Raw genomic sequence first — 23,781 nt, forward strand, 5'->3', positions numbered from 1 at the left:
TATCTCGTACTCAATCATCATTTATATCTTACATCATATAAATCCATAATAGCTCATGTAATATAATTACACATGTCATTATATCAATTCATTCTTAATATTATATACTTAAAAGATTAAACAACTCATCCTTATAAATTAAAAACTATTTTTTTTTCTTTTTTCCTTAAATTTCACTAACATTTTTTAAAAATTTATTATTCCATCGTCATGTCAATTTTTATATTAATTTTTTTTTATAATAGTAAAGTAATAAATCAGTATTTATTAAAATAAAAAATTATATACATTTTATATATAAATATAATTCATATAATATCTAAAAATTAAAGGAATTATATTTCAAGATAGATCTTAGGAGTTAGGACAGTAACACGATGAATAAATAGAGTTTGAGTATTTAATTATTTATCCTCGACTCGAGTAACGGGAAATTGGTAGCAGTAGTAGTAAAAAGGAAAGAGCGGCGCAGAAAGTGAGAAGAATGGGAGGCGGAAGCAGCAATGGCGTTTGGTTTCAGAGTGTTTTCCGCGTCACTTCTCGCAATCGCCTTTCTCCTCCTTTTCGAGGAGTGGGCCTCAACTCCCTCTTGCACCACTGCCAATCCCCTGCATCGCCACCCACACCAGCACACCAACAACCTCAACGTCATGATCGTCGCCGATCTTCTCCTCCCCGCTTCCGATTCCTCTCTCCTCAACCACCTCTTCCGTCACTACTACATGTCCAAATTCTTCCGGGTACTAACCCTAACCCACTTATAAAATAAACCCCATTTATTTATTTATTTATTTTTAATTTCGCCAACAGAAATCGTTCGAGACTCTGCGGCCCGATCTTCTTCTGGTGCTGGGCGACGTCTCCGCGCGGGGCTCCGGGCTCACCAGGCCCAAGTGGGTGTCCGTGCTGCGTCAGTTCTACCGCGTGTTGGGCCCCTTCGTTGGGCTTCCCTTCCACGCCGTTCTCGGCGACAGGGACGTCGGCGAGTGCCGCGACCTCGACGCCGAGAGAGTTTCTTGGCTTGCGAGCAAGTTGCCGGGGCTGGACTCCGCCGGCTGCGCCGCGTTTGAGATGGGCAACGTGAGTTTCGTGACGCTCAATGCTGTGGCCCTGCTTTGCGGGAATTGCGGGTTGCGTTTTGAGGTTGAGAGGGTGGTAGAGAGGGAGAGTGTGGAGCTTAGGGTGAATGGTTCCAATGAGTTTGGGTCGGGGCCTGTGGTTCTGCTGCACTTCCCTTTGGACCGAACCAGGAATGATGACTATGCTGATTTTCAGAGATCTTCCAAGTCTTTGACTCAAGGGTTAAATGTGCTGCCACAAAACAGGTTAGTGCTTAGTCAATAGTGGACATCCTTGTATGAATTGCTTCATGTATTTTTTTTTAAAATAAAAAAAGTTTTCTTGCTCGCGTATGAGTGATTTTATTCGTGCTTCCCGAGATTAATTATCGAGTTTAATTTTTATGTATGGTCAGTGTACTTGTTCGGAATTATGGTAGATACCACTTTTAGGATAATTATTGTAAAATTCAACAAACTTTTTATACATAATTATTTTTGATCGAATGGTAGTATGTGCATAGACTATTTTCTCTGAATTTTTTGGTATATTTATTTATAGGAAAAAGGTTTGATATAATTCCTTAAGTATTTTTGGTGTTATTCTCTTATCGGAGTTGGAGTATCACATTAAAAATCTGCATAATAATGGTTTGCGTTAAACATAATGTAGGTTAATGAGTTTTGGAGAGTGAAAATAGTATTCTAGAAATTTAGGAATTTTGTGTGGTTGTGTTCATGTTATGTTGATAGTTTTATATTGTTTAGTTTGTAGGCAATAGTTGGTACTTGTTTTTGTTAAACTTTGTCATAATTAATTTTTTTTTTTTTTGGAATTAGGGAGGTTGATGGGGGTGGCCCGTATGATGTACTTCATACCCTGCCTCTGAATGCTTCTGAATACATTTTACAAGCTCTGAAGCCAAGGTAATCAAGTTCTTATTTGATTGTGAGTTTATATGACAAGTACACGTGTGTGTTTAGAAATGTTATCCTTCATGCTAGAATTTATCTGTAGTTGGTATGCTGACTTGGATGCTCCTGGGAATAATTATGCTTTCTTCCCTTAAGCTTGAGGTGAAGTGATGTTGGTCCTAGGCTTTGTAACCGATATTATGAACCTTGGCCTTCAATAATCTATCAATAAAACAGATTTTCCTTTGTTTGGTAAACCATAATTCTGTAGAGATTGGGTGTCACCCTCAGCTTCAAACGTTTTTTTTTTCTTTTTCTTTTAAGTTTTATTTTTATAAATTTGATCCCCTGCTCCCAAATAACCCCCCAAAAATGTTTGTTGGATTATTGGTTTGGCCTTTGTTTTGCCGTTTAGTCTGCATGCTTAAGTTTCCTTAAAATAATACTTTTTACTGCATCTTGTGAATATGAACTACTTCCACAATTGCATGTTAATACTTTAGTTTCATTTTTAATACTGCATCTCGTGAATGTGAGCAGCTTTGCACGGTTACATGTTAATATTTGACTTTATTCAATTGTTGTCAAAAGATATAATCTGGTTTAGTGAGAATGATTTTTAAAATTATGTTCGATTATTTGGTCTTGTGCATGAGAGTTGATTCAGTTTCTATTTCACTTTGAATGTTAAGATTGATAAATGTCCACATATGATATATGTTGCTTTCCTTCTGAAGTATTGGACAATTGGGATGGTGTTTAAATGTTGAGTTCTCTCACTTTTTCTAATTGTTGCCTTATTTTTCATGATAGTAAAATTTAGTTTCATAACTGGGGAATAGATTAAAAATGGAACAAAAAGAAGGAGCAAATCATCCTCTGACATGCCTTTGCCCTTTGTCTGCAGGATTATTTTTAGCGCTCACAGTTGTGAATTTTCTGATTATGTTCATCGGGATAGTGTTGCGGAAACGTCTAGCAAATTTTAAACCAAAAGCAAAACAAGAAAGAAAGAACACCAAGAATTTAACGAGGTTCAGCCAATTATGCCTACTTCCTCGGACACTACCAAATATATTTCACTAAGAAATATTACAATAGAGAGAGAAGAGAAAACTACAAGCCTTAGAAGTTACAAATGAACTTGTAGTTGGGATGATTTCAAAGTGAAGGGAAGGGTTTCTATATATAGAACCTAAGGCACTACACATTCCCAAACCTATCCAATGTGGGACTAATTTGGCCACATCAAAAAAAACTTATTCGATGTGGGACTAAATTTGCCACACCATATTCAACAAATCTCCACCTTGGCAAATTTCATATTTTCAAATCTCTCATCTTTGATAGTGTCTACCAATGCAGTCTTCAAATTTTGATAATATTAATCAAGTCCAAACAGTGTTGGAACTTGATTGAATCTACTACCTTTGTCAATATATCAGCTGGATTCTCTGTGGTCTTTATCTTCTGGATAGCCACTCCACCTTCTTCGATAATCTCTCTTATGAAGTGGTAACGAACATCAATATGCTTCGTCCTTGCATGGTAAGTTTGATTCTTTGCCAACATGATTGCACTTTGACTATCACAATGCACCTTCACATGCTTTTGTAGAATTCCTAATTCACCAAGCAACCCTTGAAGCCAAATTGCTTCCTTCACAGCCTCTGTCAAAGCCATATACTCTGCCTCTGTTGTAGACAAAGCTACAGTTGACTGTAAAGTAGACCTCCAACATACCGGTGCTTTTGCCAAAGTAAAAACATAGCCAGTAGTTGATCGACGATTATCCAGATCTCCAGCATAGTTGGAATCACAATATCCAACCACATTTTGACCATCTTGTTCCTGCTGAAATACCAAACCAACATCTACAGTGTTCAGAATGTACCGTAGAATCCATTTCACAGCTTGACAATGCTCTTTTCCTGGATTATGCATGTACCTGCTCACAACCCCTACTGCATAAGAAATGTCAGGCCTTGTACACACCATAGCATACATTAAGCTTCCAACAGCGCTAGCATATGGAACTTTAGACATGTAGGCTTTCTCTGCTGCATCTCTTGGAGATAAATTTGCACTGAGTTTAAAATGAGAAGCAAGTGGTGTACTAACAGGTTTGGATTCATCAGATATGCCAAAACGTTTTAGTACCCTTTTCAAATACTCTTTCTGAGTTAAACAAAGTCTTCCCAATTTTCTGTCTCTACTTATCTCCATGCCAAGAATCTTCTTTGCTTCACCAAGATCCTTCATTTCAAATTTACCATTTAATTGAGTTTTTAACTTCTCAATTTCCTCTTTGTTCTTGGAAGCAATCAACATATCATCAACATAAAGAAGAAGATATATAAAAGATCCATCATGCAGCTTGCGCAAATACACACAGTGATCGTACTTGCTCCTTGTGTACTTTTGCCTCAACATAAACTTGTCAAATCGTTTGTACCATTGTCTTGGTGATTGCTTCAATCCGTACAACGATTTTTCAAGTTTACAAAACATATTTTCTTTTCCAGCAACCTTGAACCCTTCAGGCTGAGTCATATAGATTTCCTCCTCCAAGTCTCCATGTAAAAATGCCGTCTTTACATCCATTTGAACCAGTTCCATATCCAATTGTGCCACCAAAGCCAACAGAACACGGATGGAAGAGTGTTTTACAACTGGAGAAAACACCTCATTGTAGTCAATTCCTTCCTTCTGAGCATAACCTTTGGCTACTAACCTTGCTTTGTAGCGCACTTCTGACTTGTCAGGAAATCCATCTTTCTTTGCATATACCCATTTGCACCCAATTGCTTTCTTTCCCTTTGGAAGATTTGCTAACTTCCAAGTCTGGTTCCTTCTAAGGGACTCCATTTCTTCGGACATGGCACTTCTCCACTTATCTTCTTCTGAACCTTTGACTGCTTCAATATAAGTGGTAGGAATATCATCACTTGCAACTGGAGATGCATAGGACACCATATCAACATAACGAGCAGGCATTATGGTTGTCCTCTTTGGCTTTCTTAATGCAATTGATTCAAGTTGCTGTGGAGGTTCTTGGATATGAACCTCTTCTTCATCTGACTCCTCATCTACCATAGGAGTTTTTTCTTCATCATTTGCTGGAAAAACAATCTTCCTTTCAAACTCCACCTGTTTTGGAGTACCATTCTTCTTTTGTTCTGTTGTCACCTTTCCCAACATGGTAGATTCATCAAAGGTGACATCCCTGCTAATGATTGTCTTCTTGGTCTCTAGGCACCAAAGACGATATCCTTTTACACCAGATGCAATCCCCATGAAAATTGCTTTCTTTGCACGAGGATCCAATTTTGACTCCTTAACATGATAATAAGCAGTGCAGCCAAATACATGTAAGGAATCATAATCTGTAGCAGGTTTTCCGAACCATTTCTCTAGTGGTGTTTTGCCACCAATTGCACTTGATGGTAGGCGATTGATAAGATGACTCGCATATAAAACAGCTTCAGCCCAAAACTGTTTGCCCAATCCAGCATTGGACAACATACACCGAACTTTCTCCAGCAATGTTCGATTCATGCGTTCTGCCACTCCATTTTGTTGTGGTGTGTGCTTGACTGTGAAGTGTCTGACAATGCCGCTTTCTTCGCAAGCCTTCTTAAATGGATCACTCGTGTACTCCCCACCATTGTCTGTTCGAAAATGCTTGATCTTTCGCCCAGTTTGGGTTTCCATCCTCTTTTTCCATTTAAGGAAAATTCCAAGCACCTCATCCTTAGTCTTTATTGCATACACCCAAATTCTCCGGGAAAAATCATCAACAAAGGTGACATAGTAGTGGTTTCCTGCCAATGATGCTGTTTTTGAAGGTCCCCACACATCAGAATGAACATAATCCAAAATACCTTTAGTATCATGGATAGCTGTTCCAAATTTCACCCTTGTCTTCTTCCCTTTGACACAATGCTCACAAAAGTCCAATTTGCAAGCCTGAATATTTTTCAACAATCCTTGTTTCATGAGTAAATTCAAGGATCTTTCACCAGCGTGTCCCAGCCGCATATGCCATAACTTGGCCGACTCCAACTCCTTCTCGTCACTGGATGCCACTGCTGCAGTTCCAATAATAGTAGTACCTTGGTAATAGTACAACCTATTATTTTTCCGAACTCCTTTCATTACCACCAGAGCTCCAGAGATTATCTTCATTACTCCACCTTCTGCGTGCACCATGAAACCCTTCTCTTCTAAGGCTCCCACAGAAATGAGATTTCTTGATAAACTCGGGACAAAACGAACATCCTTCAAAGTTCTGATTGCTCCATCACGATTCTTCAATCGAATAGAACCAATCCCATGTGTGGTAAGAGGAACATCATTTGCTGTATAAACAACTCCTTCTTCTAGTTCTCTGAAATCATAGAACCATTCTCGATTAGGACACATATGATTGCTGCATCCCGAATCAAGAATCCAAGCACTAGAAGAGCTGGTTGAACCAGAGACAGCAAGTGAATAATCTGAGTCATCAACATACTCAGCTACATTTGAATCTGCAACAGTCTTAGATTGACCTTTGTTTTTTAGTTTAGGACAATCTTTCTTCCAATGCCCCTTTTCTCGACAAAAGGCACACTCATCTTTCCCAACTTTAGCCTTCGACTTCGATCGCTTCTTCTTTCCTTTCGCCTGGATCACCGGACGTCCTCTTGCAACCAAAGCTTCATTAGCCTTCTCTGAGCTATCTTTTTTGTCTTTTCTCCTCAGTTCATAGCTGTATAGGGCTCCACAAACTTCATTTAGAGACACAGCAACCTTCCCATGGAGTAGAGTTGTTTCCAGAAACTCAAACTCTTCAGGAAGTGATCCCAACAACATTAGGGCAAGATCCTCATCTTCAAAAGTCACGTCCAGGTTTAACAAATCAGCAACAAGCTGATTAAAACTAGTGATGTGATCATTCATTGTGGCACCAGGAATGTAAGTGAACCGAAACAGCCTTTTCTTCATGTGAAGTTTATTCTGACTGCTTTTCTTCAAGAACTTTTCCTCCAACTCCATCATCAACTTACTAGCAGAGGTCTCTTTGCAGAATGCATACTTCTGCTCTCTTGATAAGCATGACCTTATTGTACCACATGCCAATCGATTGAGGGTCTTCCAATCTTCCTCTCCCATACTTTCTGGTTTCTTTCCTTCAATTGTAATGTCTAGACCTTGCTGAAAAAGAGCATCTAGAACCTCACTTTGCCACATGCCGAAATGACCGCTGCCATCGAAAATCTCTACCATCAACCTTGGATTCCCACCAACAGCTCTTTGCAAAATGCTTGAAGAAGCATTCAAAGTTGATGATGTAATTCTAAGTGGATTTTCTTCGTTTGCCATCTCAGCTCAATTTGAACAGAGGTTTAAAATTTGCTAAATGTCAAATAATAAAAAATCCAGGATTAAGGAAAAATTTTCTGATGTGCCGACTATAGAATACCTACAGCGCACAGAGCATAGTGTTTTTTCCTTAAAATAACCTGGCTCTTGATACCAATTGTTGCGGAAACGTCTAGCAAATTTTAAACCAAAAGCAAAACAAGAAAGAAAGAACACCAAGAATTTAACGAGGTTCAGCCAATTATGCCTACTTCCTCGGACACTACCAAATATATTTCACTAAGAAATATTACAATAGAGAGAGAAGAGAAAACTACAAGCCTTAGAAGTTACAAATGAACTTGTAGTTGGGATGATTTCAAAGTGAAGGGAAGGGTTTCTATATATAGAACCTAAGGCACTACACATTCCCAAACCTATCCAATGTGGGACTAATTTGGCCACATCAAAAAAAACTTATTCGATGTGGGACTAAATTTGCCACACCATATTCAACAGATAGAACTCGTGAGATTACTGTTCCAGCAATGTCATGGAATGCAAGAGATGACCCTGGATTTGTGATTGCCACTTTCCAAAAGGAAGGAAGAGCAGTGAACATAAGCTATTGTTCTCTAGCTAGGGAATCTCATATTCTTCTTGTCTATATTTCTATATTGTTTTTGTTTTGTCTGGTTTGTTTAAAAGGATAGCAGGGAATAGTACTGAATGCTGATAAATGATAATCCCTCCCAGACAAGAAAAAAAGGTCACTAAGGAAGATTAGCAGAAAAGAAAGAAAAGGATAGTTGGGAAAGCTGCAATCACATTATTTTTCATTATCACCGACCCTACCAATTTTGAATCCAAAAGTTCTGCTGTGGTAAACTTGACTCTATCTCAAGATGCACTGAATCTATCTCATGATAGATGACAGAGCGGGGATCATTGCTCTCTATACTCTTGTTCAACAAATTTAAGTTCTAATTCTTGAGAGGGAGATAATTTTTGAACATACTTATTCCCACATTGGACCTTCTTCATTTTGTGACACACGTATTCTATTAATTTATATCAAATTAAATTAGTATATTTTCCGTTCAAACGAGTTTTCAACTTTCCGTAGTTTCTTGGCCAATGTTAGGGTGTATTTTCAATAATGGAATACTTGCAATGAAGGATATGATGCATTACGATTTACGAGGGATTCCGCGGTAAAGCACATATTTTATTGGCTATTTTGGTCCTTTATAATCTTTTTTTTGTTTCAATGTAGTCCCACTTTTATTTTTGGTCTTATTTTGGTCCCAAACTAATTAATTGATTTCAATTTAGTCTCTAATAAATTAATTGGTTTCAATGTGAGACTTCTTTCCAAATTTTTTTAACGGAGTTAACTGTTGCATAGGTGAATGTCACGTGGATGCATAGGTGGATGCCACGTAGATGTCACATGGATGCCAATTTTTTGAAAATACCTGGAACCAGAACGACTTGTTCTGAAACCTGAATGGGCCGTTCTGATTGTACTTTTGGTGTGTTAATTTTGCATTCGGAACGGCCCGTTCCAGGTGCAAAATTAACACACTAAAAGTGCAACCAGAACGGCTCGTTCTGGTTTCAGAACGGGTCGTTCTGGTTCTAGATTGCTAAACATAAACGATCAATGATTATAGTTCACGGTTGTGAATCATGGAAGGAAAAAGACCTAAGGTACAAAGTATTTCAAACACTGAATTTGGTAATATTGTCAATGGAAATTAATAACTTCAATTGCTAAACAGTTAGGCTATCCAATGTATTATTAAGGACAATGTAATGTATCACTAAAGGATGAACCACTTACTACCAAATTGACACTATACAGTAAAGGATGAAATGACACTATATTGTAAATGAAATGACAATATACAGTAAATGATGAAATGACATTATTAATTATATTTTAATTATGTTGTTATATCTAATATAATAAATATATTAATATTTTTTATATATTTTATTTTATTGTTTAATTATTTTTTATTTTGTGGTAAAATTATTTTCATTTTTAATGAAGAAAAAATTTACTTACTTCAATAGTAAGTCTTGATAGATTTATTCTATTTAATAATTAATGTTCTATATCAAATTTTTAAGAATTTAATTGTTAAATTAAAAAGTTTTTCATATATAGATCAAATTTATAAAAAATTTTAAAAAATAAAAAATCATATAATACTTCGTGAAATTAATTTAAATTAACATATAAATTTTTTTATTTTAAATGAATGTAAAAATTTAGAGGACACTAAAAGAAAATAAATTAATAATTTTATTATGTTTATCCTATTAATTTTTATCATTTTATTCCTCTAATTTTAAATAAGTTACAAAAAATTATAAAGTGACACTTAAATATTTCTTCAGATAGAAAGAGAAAAAGAAAAAGTTATTACTCTATTTATAAGGTAATTGTATTTTATAAAAATAAGTAATTTTAAAATTTTTATCATAAAAAAATATTTTTCAAAATTATTACATTTTTTAATAAAATTAATAAATAATATTCTATTCTCAGTTTTGGAACGGGCCGTTCTGATTTCAGAACGGCCCGTTCTGAAATCAGAACGGTCCGTTCTGGTTTCAGAACGGATCGTTCTAGTGCACTCTTGGTGTGTAAATTTTGCATTTGGAACAACCTGTTTCTGATGCAAAATTAACACACCAAAAGCGCATCTAGAACGACCCGTTTTGGTTTCAGAACGGGCCATTCTAGTTCCAGGTGTTTTCAAAAAAAATTTCATCCACGTGGCATCTACCTATGCATCTAGGTAGCATCCACGTGACCAATAGTTAACTCCATTAAAGAAATTTGGACAGAAGTCCCACATTAAAACCAATTAATTTATTAGGGACCAAATTGAAACCAATTAATTAGTTTGGGACCAAATTGAGACCAAAAATAAAAACGGGACTACATTGAAACAAAAAAAGATTATAAAAAAGCAAAATAGGTATTTAGCCTATTTTATTTTTAGTTTATCGATTAGTATAGATAAGGAGGGTTATCTTAGTTTATAATTATTTTAAATTAAATATAAAATAGGTATTGTTGTACAATATAATCTTTTATGTTTTTAATTAATTAATTATAGCAATGAAAATATATGAAGTTACTCGTTGTGAACCTATAACTTTACTTACATTAGACCTAAACTTAAGTCAGTCAAATTATGTCTATTAATTAGCTAAAAGTAATCCTATACAGCTAAAGTCTATTTATTTAAAAGGTTAACCTTTAAATCGTTATAAATCGTTAGAAATGTCACTTAGATCTATCATATCAACTTGTTTAAGCAAATACACATAATATAATCCTAACTTAATTTTTTGGCAGTGTAATTCTAACTTATTTTTTTATATAATAATAATTATTATATTAAAATTGGTCGTAATGTTTTAATGTTATATATTTATTGATTTAAAGGCTTAACCCTATTAACATATATCCTAAATAAGTTATATATATATATATATATATATATATATATATATATATATATAATATGATGGATCTACTTATTTAGGAGTAAGTTTAAATTTATTCAATTCAATAATTTATGTTTTACATCAAATTTTAATGATTCAATTGTTAAATTTAAAGTTTTTAATGTATAAATCAAGGTTGTAAAATTTTAAAAAATTTAAAATTATTTGATATTACATTTTATTAATTTAAATAGACAAATAATAGATTTAATATATTTTTACTATATAATATATTTTTTTAAACAAATTGTTATTGTTAAGATAGACTTTTGAAAAGCTAAATTAGGTTTGAAAAATGACTTATATCAAATTAGGAAAAAAGAAACATTTTGCATTTCTTTTATTTCTTTTAAAAATAAAAACAAAATAAAAGAAATAAGTTAAAGAATAGTTAAAAGGTAAAATAATAGATAATTTAGCAAAGAGTTAAAGAATGTATAGTCCGACAAAAATGGAATCAATCTCTTTATTATTATCGCTATAAATTATAGGTAAAAATTAGATATAAAATAAATGTTCCTTTTATTATAACTAAAATTTTAATTTGTCTAATAAATAAGCTAATTATTTATTTTATGTAACTATAATTTATAATACATAAATATTTTTAATTCAATATCATCGTATAATTAATATTTGTAATAAATAAATAATTTTAAATAAAAGAATAAGACGAATAGAGTGTTTAAAAAACAGATGATTATTTTAATTTACATAAATATTAATTGTAGTTATAAATTATATAATTTTGCATCAACATTTAGACATAAAATTTGAAGAAAAAAATCAGAATAAAATTATATAAAAAATGATTTGACGAATATGGTAAGAAAAATAAAGAAAAATATGAATTTCGATAAGTTAAAAATTGGGCCTGATTCCCGTATTTAAATTTAAAAAAGAGATTTGCGAGTTGAATTTGGGAAAAAAAACAAGTGGCATTAGCAAGAAAGCAAGAAGGCATCGGAGCGGTGACGTGACGTGTAGGAGCGAGATTGAGTCTCCGCTTCGAGCTTCCTTGAATTCAATTCAATTCAACTCAGCTCGCTCGTTGAATCACAAACAACCATGCGCATCATAGCATAGCATAGCATAGCATAGCATAGCAGAGAGAGATTGAATCAATCACAATGGCGGAAACCGCATCAGCCTCTCCGAAACCCTCGCCCATGGACCCTCAAAACCCCGCACCCTCCTCCAACCCTACAATCCCCTCATCGCCCTCGCTCCCACCCCTCCCCCAATCGCAGCAGCAACAAGAACAACAGCAGCAGCAACAGCAACAGCAACAGCAGCAACAACCTTTGGTGTCGCAGGCCATGAACCCTATTTCCAATTTCCAACTTCAGCAGACGCTTCAGCGATCCCCTTCCATGTCGCGCCTCAATCAAATTCAGCCCCAGCAGCAGCAGCAGCAGCAACAACAACAGCAGCAGCAGCAGTTCGGCGTCATGCGCCAGCAGGCCGGTTTGTACGGCGGACAGATGAATTTCGCCGCCGCGGGAGGCGCCGCCGCCGGCGCGCAGCAGCAGTTGGGCGGGTCGAACTTGTCCCGGTCGGCGCTCATGGGGCAGAGCGGGCACTTCCCCATGCTGTCCGCTGCTGGAACGCAGTTTAACTTGCTGTCCTCGGTATAATTCCACTTCGTTTTCTCTACGCTCGTTGTTTTGTGTTTGGTGTTTCATAGTGATTGGAATCAAATGCTAATCGCATCTTTGGTCTGTTTAGATAAACTTCTTGCAAGTCTCTCTCTATATGTATAATAAAAGAAAAAGAATGTAAAAAAAAAAGAAGAAGAAAGTAAAATAAGTTGAGTTTCTCTTATAAGTTTAAATTAACTCAGGCACTTAACTTTTAAAGATACTATCTTAATTGAAAATGCTAAATTGCATACACCTTTGCGATTTGGATACAGGTCCTGTTTGGATAAATTTCTTGGAAGTTTGTTATATATAAAAAAGAGGGTAAAATGAATTGAAATTTTCTCACAAGTTAAAGTTAACTTTTGCATTTAACTTTTAAAGAACATCTACAATCTTGCTTGGCTAAAAGATTAGGTTCATAAATATCTTGGTTCTCCTATGAATGCTTTTCGAAAAGTTAATCCGAACAGGGCCATGGTCTTGTTAATGAAAGAGTGGCACAAATTTTACATGATTGATTGTTACTTGATAGAAGTTGTGTTGGTCTGTTATTTTGTGAATTAGAGAGGATTGAAATTTGAATGGAATGATTGAGTTATTTTATGTAAGTATTTTTTCAACTGTGGTTTTTCTTTTTACGAGGGTGGTTGGTTGGTTATTAGGTATTTGTGATAGGTTTTGTATTAAATCTTTCCCGGGCAATAGTGTTTCTGTTTTGGAATAATGCTAATTTTTGCTGCCTGATAATACGGAGCAGTGTTATTGCTGGATTATGTTACAAGTGTGTTGGTTATAAATATGATTTGTTATTGTTTTTGACCTTTTGTGTATGGCTAGTTTGTGATTTTCATTTTGAATTGTGTGATTCTATACAAATATGACTAGCCAGCAATTCATATCTTGTGATTAGTTGAAGATAATTTTGAATCTTGTGATACATGGATGAATCAGACTATCAGTACAATCTCATGTTTCAGATGCGGATCACAGAATTCCTTTTTACTTTTTACTTTTTCCTTTATCATTTCCATTGGAAGCATTGGCAAGAAGGGTAGATAGCATGATTTTAGCCTTGTCAAAAGGGGTAAAGGGAGACCAAGAAGGACATCAGAGGAAATTTTCAAGAGAGATCTCAGGGTGGTGAACAATATCCTTGAAAATTTGGTCTTTAACAGAGTCTAATGACATTGTGCAATTCATGTAGCTAACATCATCTGGTGGGATAAGGCTTTTGTTGTTGTACTTTTCTTTCAAAGAAATAGAGAAGTCAGATAAGTTTAAATTGTTAAAATAAAAGGAACTAAAGGTGCATACTATATTCACTCTATTTAATTGTTCCAATGGTTTATTTTCATTCTTCTGAAATAGTGGCTTTGTACCATCACTCACTTATTCTATTTAACTGTTCTGTTGTTTTGTTTTTACTCTTTTTAAAATAGTGACTTCACACACTTGGTTATGGTTTATGATTTTATTTTGTGAGACTTATAATCATTTTCTAGTTTAAAATTGTTACATTGAGTGCTATAAATCTTTTATATGATTTTATTTGTAACTATAAATCTTATGGTTTGATACAATTCATGATTGAAAATTAGTTTGATGATTCATGATATGAATTGGTTTGACAACCTTGAATTTGGCTATGCCTTTGATTGTTGATATATCACTGCATTTCTTGCCATCCATGATCAAAAAACAATTTCATTCTGAACTAATTTTCAATTTGGTATAGCCAAGGCAGAAAGGTGGACTAGTCCAGCCGTCTCAATTCTCCTCAGGTAATTCTGCTGGACAATCACTTCAAGGAATGCAAGCAATGGGCATGATGGGGTCACCAAATCTCAACTCACAACTTCGAGCCAATGGAGCCATGGCTTATGCGCAGCTACGTATGAGTCAGGGACAAATAAGGCAGCAGCTATCACAACAAAGTTCGCTTAACACTGCACAGGTATAATCTATATATATTTAGATATAATTTTAGTGAACTAGGAAAAGATCTTTATGTATCTTTGTATATTCAGTTTGTCATATTCTTACACAGTTTAGATTCTAAATGTACATGTGGTCAAGGTTTGCTGTGTTTTTGATTTTTGAAGATGTGATACAATTTTTTTAAGTTCATCATCCTGGATTTCCAAATATCTTCTCTATTTTTTAACATTGTCGGTCATACCCCAAATCCCCAATTTGATGCTTTAATTTTGGACTGTTCCTGCATGCATTGTGTTTTGGATTAGTGTTTCACAGGTGGTAATTCAATGTCCAAGTAGAATGTTTATCCTATTCTTACCTTTCTTCTTCATTTAGTTTCATAATTTTGGGCAGAGCAACAGAGGTTAGACATTCTTAATACCATAAAATGTTAAATTATCTCTCTTGCAGGATTCACCTGTCATTTGCTTTTAAGTCACGAGAATGTATGCCATAAAAGTTTTTGATACTTGCTATTTTATCAAAATAAACCATAAAACTGAAACTGGTAAACCACCAAATATTTTGCCACCTTCCATTTTATCTTGTACTGTCCTGTTTGCTTTTAGAGCCTACTGTTTCATCCCCCAACCCCCCCCCCCCCCCCACACGCACGCACACACACAATGAAAAACCACATTTATTTTGAAAAACATATTTTTTAGATTTTTAGTGTGCTTGTTTATTGTTTAAGTTTCTGAAGAAAATGAAAAAAATCAGAAAAAATAGATTTTTCTTTTATTGTTGAGTAGCTTCTGGAAAAGCTGTAATTATATATATTTTTCAAAATAAAAAAGTACCTTTTGTAATTACTACAAAAAAGAACCTTTTAAATTTTTATAAAATCACTACAAAGTAAACAACTTTTCTCACCTTACTTTTACCAGACCACCTTCTATCTTCAAAATTACTGTTCTTGTCCATTTCACATTTATAGATTACCTAAGATCTGATTCAGGGTAGACAGTTTCATCCTTGAACTGCCTGGTTTGTCTTGTGTTCACTCTCTGATTCACTTTCCATACCTTTCTTGTTTTATTCGTTAAGTCTCTCTGTGATGCTTTTTTCTTCCCATTTTTGCCCATATCTAGAAGTTGGATTGTTGATTAGGTCTGTTTCACACTTAAACTGATTTATAGCCAAATCTGTTAACAAAAGGGAAAAAAAAAGCAAAAAGAAAAGAACCGAAGCTTGTGGTAATGTCATGCACTTTATTTTTATTTTTGGTGTCAATCGATGTTATCAAATAACCATTATGGCACTGCCATAAAGGTATATCATAGTATTTTTGGATCCCTCTGCCATCCATTATTTCCCATTCATGACCATGGCTTTGTGATGGTTTGCAATGCTCATGGCAGAACTTCCTCCACCCTACTTTTTTGCTTTTTGTTTTTTCAGAAACTCTTTTTAAGGGTTTTCCCAGACTGCAAACATTTCCTATATGTACTGCCTCTATTATTAGTCTTTCATCAGTGTCAACAAAGAGAGAAACCTAGGTTTCTCTTGTTTTCTCTCCCGTGAGCTTCCTAAGCTGTGGCCAAACAACTTCAGTGAGCCTTGTCAGGCCACCACCCTCGCCAGCAACCTGAGCCTCCACAAGTTTTTCCTGCAAACAATTCCAGCAATCCATAACAGTTTCCCCCCTGTTTTTTCCCTTCCTTCCATTTCTTTCCTTTTATGTTTGTTCTTCGTTTCTTCATATGTTCCTCGTCTCTTTTCCTTTCTTATTCTCTGTGGGACTGTTCTTGTTCTTCATTTGATCAATGTTTTTGTTCTATGTTTTCTCAAATTTTGGAATTTAGTTGTTTTTTTAGATTTTCAGAATTAGGTCCTCTGCTGTTCTCTGTTTTCTTTATTAACCTATTAAGCACCCAAAATCAAAGTCATGCATCCTCAAACTCTGTTGTTAATTTTATTTTTTTTTTTTTTTTTATTTTATATTTTTATACAATATATCAGTTTTTTTGTCCGCCATACCCCGCCATGCCATCCCCCACATGTTTTAAGGCGGATTTTTGGATCACCGCCATAGGCTGTTATCTGTTATTGATAACCTTGGTTTCAATCCTTTAGAAATTAGAAGGGCAACTTGAATTGGTTAATAAGTGTTGATCATGTAAAAAAATTATATTTTCCAAATATATTGATGGTTCATGAAGTCAAGAAAAAACAAAATATTTTCACTCATGAAGAAGTTAAATGTGTTGGGTCACTTAGCTTTCATGAAACAAGTTTTTTGCTTGTGAATTTTGGTTGGGATAAATGAATTGATCAATTTTTTTAGGTAATAATGAAAAGATTAAATGAAGTTTGATATACTTCATCTGTAACTGGAATTTGTTATGTGGAGTTATGTCAAGAATTACTTCAGTTTAAGTGTCTGTAAATATGTAAGAATTTTCAAAATGAACTGTGGCATATTAGAACATTAACAATGCTGTTGACAACAGGTTCAAGGTTTACCAAGGTCATCATCTCTTGCTTTTATGAATTCTCAGTTGTCTGGGTTGTCTCAGAATGGACAACCTGCGATGATTCATAACTCTTTAACGCAGCAGCAGTGGATTAAACAAATGCCAGCAATGTCTGGCCCTGGCTCACCATTGCGTCTTCAACAGCATCAGAGGCAGCAGCAGCTGGCTTCTTCTAATCAATTGCAACAAAATCCTATAACCCTGAACCAGCAGCAATTGTCCCAGCTGATGCAGCAACAGAAATCGATGGGACAGCCTCAGCTGCATCAGCAGCAACAACAACAACAGCAGCAGACTCAGCAGCTGCAACAACAACAACTTATGCAACAGCAGCCACAACAACAATCTCAGCTGCAAGCTTCTGTCCATCAACAGCAACAGCAGCAGTCTCCAAGGATGCCTGGACCTTCAGGCCAAAAGTCAGTTAGCCTAACAGGATCACAGCCAGATGCTACTGCATCTGGCGCAACTACACCAGGTGGCAGTTCTAGCCAAGGAACTGAAGCGACGAACCAAGTCCTTGGAAAGAGAAAGATACAAGACTTAGTTGCACAGGTTTTCTTTGAACTTTTTGTCATTTTTTTTATAAATTTTTATTTATTGGTTATGTTCTGAATGGTAACCTTGTATCCTACAGGTGGATCCACAGGGTAGGTTGGATCCGGAAGTTATAGATCTTCTTTTAGAGCTTGCTGATGACTTCATTGATTCTGTAAGAATTCTAACATGGTTTTATCTCTTTTTCCCAATCATGATAAATGTGCATGCCAAACAGGTGATAATATGCCTCACATGTCACATGTCTTGTTTAAAATATATCACATCGAATGATTCTGCTTTATTACTTATTCAAATTTATCCTATATCTGAAATTCATAGTTTAAAGGACTTTTTTCTTTTGGTAACTAGGGAGATACCTAATGGGATCAAAAGGGGAATGGGCCCTTGACTTTAAATATCAGGACAAGGAACCACTATGTGAAAAAAGGCTTTCCCCAAAATGAAGGAATTTATTATTAGTGAAGTGGTTGAATTGAATGGATTGATTTTATTATGATAAGACTTGTAAGCATGCATATTGATTTCAGTTTTAAGGATTAATAATTTCTTAACTCTGGATTCTGGATATTGTTGATGTTATATGTTCTGTTAGATCCATACCTGTCCCTCACTTTACAGTATAATCTTTTAGGTTGAGTGATTATTTGACATGATAATCTAATTGACAATTTTTTAGCTTTATTTTTAATGGCTAAAAATATACTGCTGCTCCTTCATGTGCTTGAGTTGTTGATAGACAATAATACAAGTATATAACTACTTCAGCACTTTTTTGTGCTTGTCATGATGATGCAGGATTCCCCCCACCCCCTAGTTTTCTGCATAGTAAATAAGTCACTTAAAAGTGAGAAAATTTGAATTTTGCCTATTAGTTCTTATATAATGAGTGCTTGTTTTTTATTTAATGGCAGTTACGGGTAGTTTTCTTGGACAATACCTACTTTGCAAATGTCTTGTATTCTATTTCTTTGTTTTCAATTTTCATGCTAAATGTTCTGTTGATTATTTTGTGTTTTAGCTAAGATTGTTTTGTATTTCTGTATAAACTTATCTTTTTCTTATATGCAGACAACTACACATGGTTGCATTTTGGCGAAACACAGAAAGTCGTCAACTTTGGAGTCCAAGGATTTATTGCTACACCTAGGTATGTTGGGTTCGTAGCTTATTTTTAGTCCACTGGCCCACCCGTCCAGAAGAAGAAAGAACTGTTGCATATTTCAAAGTGATTTAGTCTAATGAATTGTAACTTCTTTCACAGATTTTACTATTGGAGTAATATTGGCTACTTTAATTGGCTAATAAAGGAAAAAAAATTACATATATGAATCTTATTGCTTTCAAGTGATGAAGAGTTGCACCCCCTTGTGGATTTTGTCTAAGTGGTTAAATATGCTCTATTCATCTGAATATTGTTGACTCATGCAAATAGATGTGGGGGGAGTTACCTTGCTGTCTCTTTCTTGAACATATTTGTCTAATATATGTTTTTGAACTTTGAATCCTATTCTTTGGGTTACTGGAAGACTAGATAAGTTATACATTATGTTGAATAGTGCCAAGTCCAGCTTTAGAATTTCATTTTAAACATAGTTTAGTGGACATATTTGAAGCTTGTATGAATAATTGAAGATCGTGGAGTTCCCTGATATCTTCAATGAGGTTGAAACTTGAATGCTTGTATTGAAAACATTTTATTATTATTATTATTATTATTTGATTTGATAAAAGAATTGACATCACAGCTTTGGTGATTTATCTTTTTGCTGTGTTACTGTGCAGAGAAAAATTGGGATTTAACTATTCCAGGATATTCAAGTGAAGAGAAGAAGTATCAGAGCAAACCTGTAAGCAATAAAGCATTTCTCTCTCTTCCCCTGCTGTCCCCCTTTCCCTGAATAAGAATCAATCTTATAATAATTGGATTCTTACATGCTATGCTTCAAACGTGCAGCAATTAAATGAACTCCACAAAAGACGCCTAGATGTGGTGAGTTTGGAGGATTCTTTTATACGATTGATCTATGTACTTCTTCCATTGGACAATAATATAATTGATATGTTTTTTCTTGCTTGCTAATCTTTCAATGATCAGATTCGCACACTGATGGAATCCTCGCCCTCTGAGTCTAGTATTAACAGTTCCAAAGAAATGAGTAGACAGGGCATTTCTAATCCTACTTCTGTGGGAGCCCACCACATAGTAAGACCCTTGAGTTCAGAGCAAATGGTTTCTCATTCATCTGGTTCTCAAATGCTACAGCAGATGACAAGGTTTTAGTGAACCTTTGATTTTGGTCTTCATGCTGCTAGGTTTAACTGCCTGTATGCTGGTAAGATGCCTTCTTTTGGATCATGATTCTTTGTTGTTTTGCTCAACATGTTTCCCTTCCCTCTTTTGCGTCTTGATCGGTCAATCTAGTCCGAAAATGTGTAATTATTACGATTGTATATATTTAGACCCCACTAAAATATCTATTATTACCCTTTTTTTTCCCTCTATTATTTATCTATACTGATATTCAATAATTTCATTGTTTTCCTTGAATTTGTGTCTTCGCAACTGTAAACAGTCACTATTTGAGCGGTTGGTAAGTTTTCTTACCCAGTTGTCTTTTTTCTTATGGTCTCAGGTCTGAAGAGATTGGTTGCTGAAACTGATTAGCATGCAAGGGAACTGTAATTACTTAGTATTTAGACATGAAAATTAGTTGTTAAAGGATCCCAGTAATTGACTATCTCTTGTTATTTGCCCCAACCCTCAATAGTCATTTTATTTCACTGTTTAAGCCTAATTATGGAATTTTAATGTCCATTGCCTGTCTACAAGTACTTTTGTACTCCAAACATACTTTCTTGGATACTTGCTCTCTGTTTCTGATCAACTAGGCAAAACTGGTGTAAAGTTTTTCAATTTTGTATCGAGTGTAAATCGGGGCTTTGGATTTTAATGTAACGATTTATTAAACAGAAGCGAAATAGTAGATGAGAAGTTATAGTATTTGTTATGGTTGTGTTGTAGGCAAATGATAAACTAGCTCTACTTAGTTTCCTTTTGTTTCGAGCGACCGAATCTGGAAAATGATTGGTAATATTTGTGAATTGTTATTTAATCTATATGAGAGGTACGGTTTTTAGTATTTTATGAATTTCATGACTATCAGCAATCAACAAGCAGTAGAAACCCGCATTTTTTGAATGTCGTGGGTCAGCGTGGACTTGAGGCCGAGGGTAACAAACAATATGGAGACTGTTTTTTTTTTTTTTTTTTGAAATTTAACCAGTATAATGAAAAGAAATATTAGCATTTCTTATACATTCTTACTACAATACTATTGAATGAATTTTGGGTCCCATTGAATAAATTGGACAACCAATTATTTAATTAAATTTACATAAAATGTGTCGAAAATTGTGTTTACATTTCGAGTAAGAATTAAATCTGAACATGGATTTTTTTGTCCCGTCCAGATGTGACCATAGATTAAGCACTAGTGAAAACAAGGGAGCAAATAAGGTGGACCATCTCGAAAATGTTCCATTTGATGAAAACCTTGTTGGAAAAATAATTTAAATTTTAAAAAAATTAAGTGAGTGAAAATTTAAAGAGGTATTTTTAGAAATTTGTAATCTTTAGAATATTATTTTGATTTATAGATTTTTATTTATTTTAATATCTTTTAGAGATTTTTTTATTTTTTTAATTAGAGGATTATATGATTCAAATTTTGTATTATAGTTTTACTCTATATATAAAGAGTCAAAAAAATAAAATATGTATGTGTTTTGTTTAAGATCTTTCGATGTGTGAGTAATCTTATTGTATGAGAATTTTTTTTTTCATCAATGACATTAGAGCTATGACAAGAAACACAAGTGAGATATTGTTATTTGATGTAAAACAAATTTTATGATTTGGTAGAGTACCATTCAAGATATTTTAGTGCAATAAGGTCTTGATCAAGCTTTGGAAGATGAAAAGTTAAATGTTATCAATGACTGAGAAGTGAGTCGGATACAAAAGAAGGTCATGAACATGATTCAGTTGGCTCTTACTTCGAGATCAAGTGCAATGTGTTAAAGGAGACAATACTAAAAGCTTTGTGAGAGAAACTTGAGAGCATTTATGTGTCTAAGTCGTTAATCAATCACCTATTTTTGAAGACGGAGTTGTATCAACTCAAAATGGAGATGAGATAAAATATTGATAATTACATTAATCATGTCAACCAACTAGTATGTTAGTTGCAAAATGTAAACGAATTTGTTTTTGATGAAAAGCAACCAGTGTTGTTAGCTTCACTATTAAAGTCTTATAAATCTTTAGTTTAAATGTTGCTTGTAGGAAAAACATCATTGAAGTTTAATGAAGTGACATTCACTCTAAGAGAAAATGAGAGAATGATGACCAATAAGAATATTGATACCAAAGATCATGCACTAGTTGTGTCACATTTTGAGCAAGAAAGAAGTAATTTATGAAGACAAGATGGGCCTAGAGGAAGATCAAATTTTCAATCACATTTATAATGATATATGAGTAACGTGCAAGGTTATTACTGTGGGAAGAAAGGTCACGTGCAATCAATGTGTAAAGAAATGAGAAATGACCTTCAAAAATTGATAATTATGAGGGGAGATGATAACAACTCCCAAGCTAATATAATCCAAAACCTTCATGATGATAAAAATGTCTATTTGGTAGCTATTGAGGAAGTTGCTAAATCAAAATGTGTAATAGATTTTGTTGCCTCAAAACACATTTGTAGAAACTAAATAATGTTTCACACTTTAAAAACTAATGGTGAATTTGGTCAATTCAAGTTAAAAAATAGTGAAAAAAATGGAGGTCAAGGCATTGAGACTATGAGAATAAAACTTAACAACGGTATCATCTAAAGTTTTGAAAATGTGAGATATATACCTCTTATTGTATCCAATAAAATTTTATTGGAAGAGTTGGAAGAGCTGACATCACAAGATTATATGCATGTTGGTTCAAAATTGGGATCCAAAGTGTACAAAGAGAGACACTTGATATTACAAGGATAAAAAAATGAGAAATTTTTTTGCTATTTGAAAGAACAAGTTTTGAGATGATAAATGTTTTGATCAATTAGTTATTTGAAAATTTTAATTAAGGGAGGATTTGTTGAGAAAATAATTCAAATTTCAAATAAATTGAGTAAGTGAAAATTTAAGGAATTATTTTAGAAATTTATAATCTTTAGAATGTTATTTAGATTTTCAGATTTTTATTTATTTTAATATTTTTTAGAAATTTGTTTTTTTTAATTAAGAAGATTATATGATTCAAATTTTATATTAAAGTTTTTCATATAACCTTTCCTTTGTGATGTATGTATGTGGATCTAGTTCACTTGGTTCATCGTCCAGAACCCCCAGCAGTAGTAGTGGTTTGTTTGGTTGTTCACCCAGAGGTACGTTAAGAGTCTCTACCTCTTCAGCGATAACTTTGGTTGATAGACATAATAGTATTGCTATAAAAGTAAAACCTCACAGCAACCTTAACCACAAATACTTTAGCTACTGCAGATGTGTGTTTACTTGCTGATAAAAGGGATATTCTCTTTGTAGTGTACACAATTTTCTAGGATCATTTTATAATTACAACTGCGTGTAGTATTTTATTTATTTATTTTAATTTAATTTCCCCTTTCTTTTTTATTTTACTTAACGGTTAACATCACAAATCACTCTTTTAGGTCACTTGCTATATTATTATTTTTTAAATACGGAAGGATATAAAATGTCTTTTTTTTTCTTCTCACTCTCTCTCTCTCTCTCTCACACACACACACATATATATATATATATATATATATATATATATATATATATATATATATATATATATATTCTTTTACTTTCATTTTAATTATTGTGCCTCTTATGTCATTTGGTATTAGTCTTACTTGAAAAAATTTGCATGGCAGTGAAGATATTCTTATAAATATGAAAGAAACTTTTGTTGGCTAAAAATTTGAATTAATCTTGAATTGAATTTTCTACTTGTTAAATAATTAAGTTTTAGAAAATTAATCTTTTTTTAAAGAAAACATTTTGTTAATCGAACCTAACTTAGGAGAGAGGTTAATTAGTCTGGTATTTGGTCAGTTGGTGTAGGTTGTTAATTTAGAGAAGCGACAATTAATCCTGTGGTCGTCCCATTAGGTCTAACTCCTTGGCCTTAAGATGTCTAGATTAATAAAAATGTTGTCTAATCCTGGGGATTCTTGTGAATTTTGGAAA

The 23,781-nt window shown here is 34.0% G+C and overlaps 1 protein-coding gene across 1 annotated transcript; it reads left to right on the plus strand.

Annotated features, from left to right (window-relative positions):
• The first annotated feature begins 432 nt into the window (after positions 1–432).
• On the plus strand, positions 433–20,509 carry LOC109802618 (transcription initiation factor TFIID subunit 12b). Its single transcript, XM_083074198.1, has 16 exons — positions 433–740; positions 811–1,325; positions 1,899–1,985; positions 2,881–2,961; positions 3,419–3,521; positions 6,929–6,932; positions 7,839–8,014; positions 11,957–12,481; positions 14,229–14,447; positions 16,924–17,502; positions 17,585–17,659; positions 18,577–18,655; positions 19,291–19,355; positions 19,463–19,498; positions 19,604–19,841; positions 20,142–20,509. The coding sequence occupies exons 1-15, from the start codon at positions 504–506 to the stop codon at positions 19,787–19,789; spliced, it is 2,967 nt and encodes a 988-aa protein (XP_082930324.1). The 5' UTR covers positions 433–503; the 3' UTR covers positions 19,790–19,841; positions 20,142–20,509.
• The last annotated feature ends 3,272 nt before the right edge of the window (positions 20,510–23,781 follow it).

The sequence above is a fragment of the Cajanus cajan genome, chromosome 5 (assembly GCF_000230855.2).
Source record: "Cajanus cajan strain Asha chromosome 5, NIPB_CcT2T_4, whole genome shotgun sequence".
NCBI classification, from domain to species: Eukaryota; Viridiplantae; Streptophyta; class Magnoliopsida; order Fabales; family Fabaceae; genus Cajanus; species Cajanus cajan.

Excerpts from the sequence above, each read along its gene's own strand:
- LOC109802618 (XM_083074198.1), top strand. The coding sequence starts at position 504 with ATGGCGTTTGGTTTCAGAGTGTTTTCCGCGTCACTTCTCGCAATCGCC. Across the intron at positions 741-810 it reads ACATGTCCAAATTCTTCCGG|AAATCGTTCGAGACTCTGCG; the intron begins GTACTAACCCTA and ends TTTCGCCAACAG. Across the intron at positions 8,015-11,956 it reads TATTGTTTTTGTTTTGTCTG|CAGAGAGAGATTGAATCAAT; the intron begins GTTTGTTTAAAA and ends AGCATAGCATAG.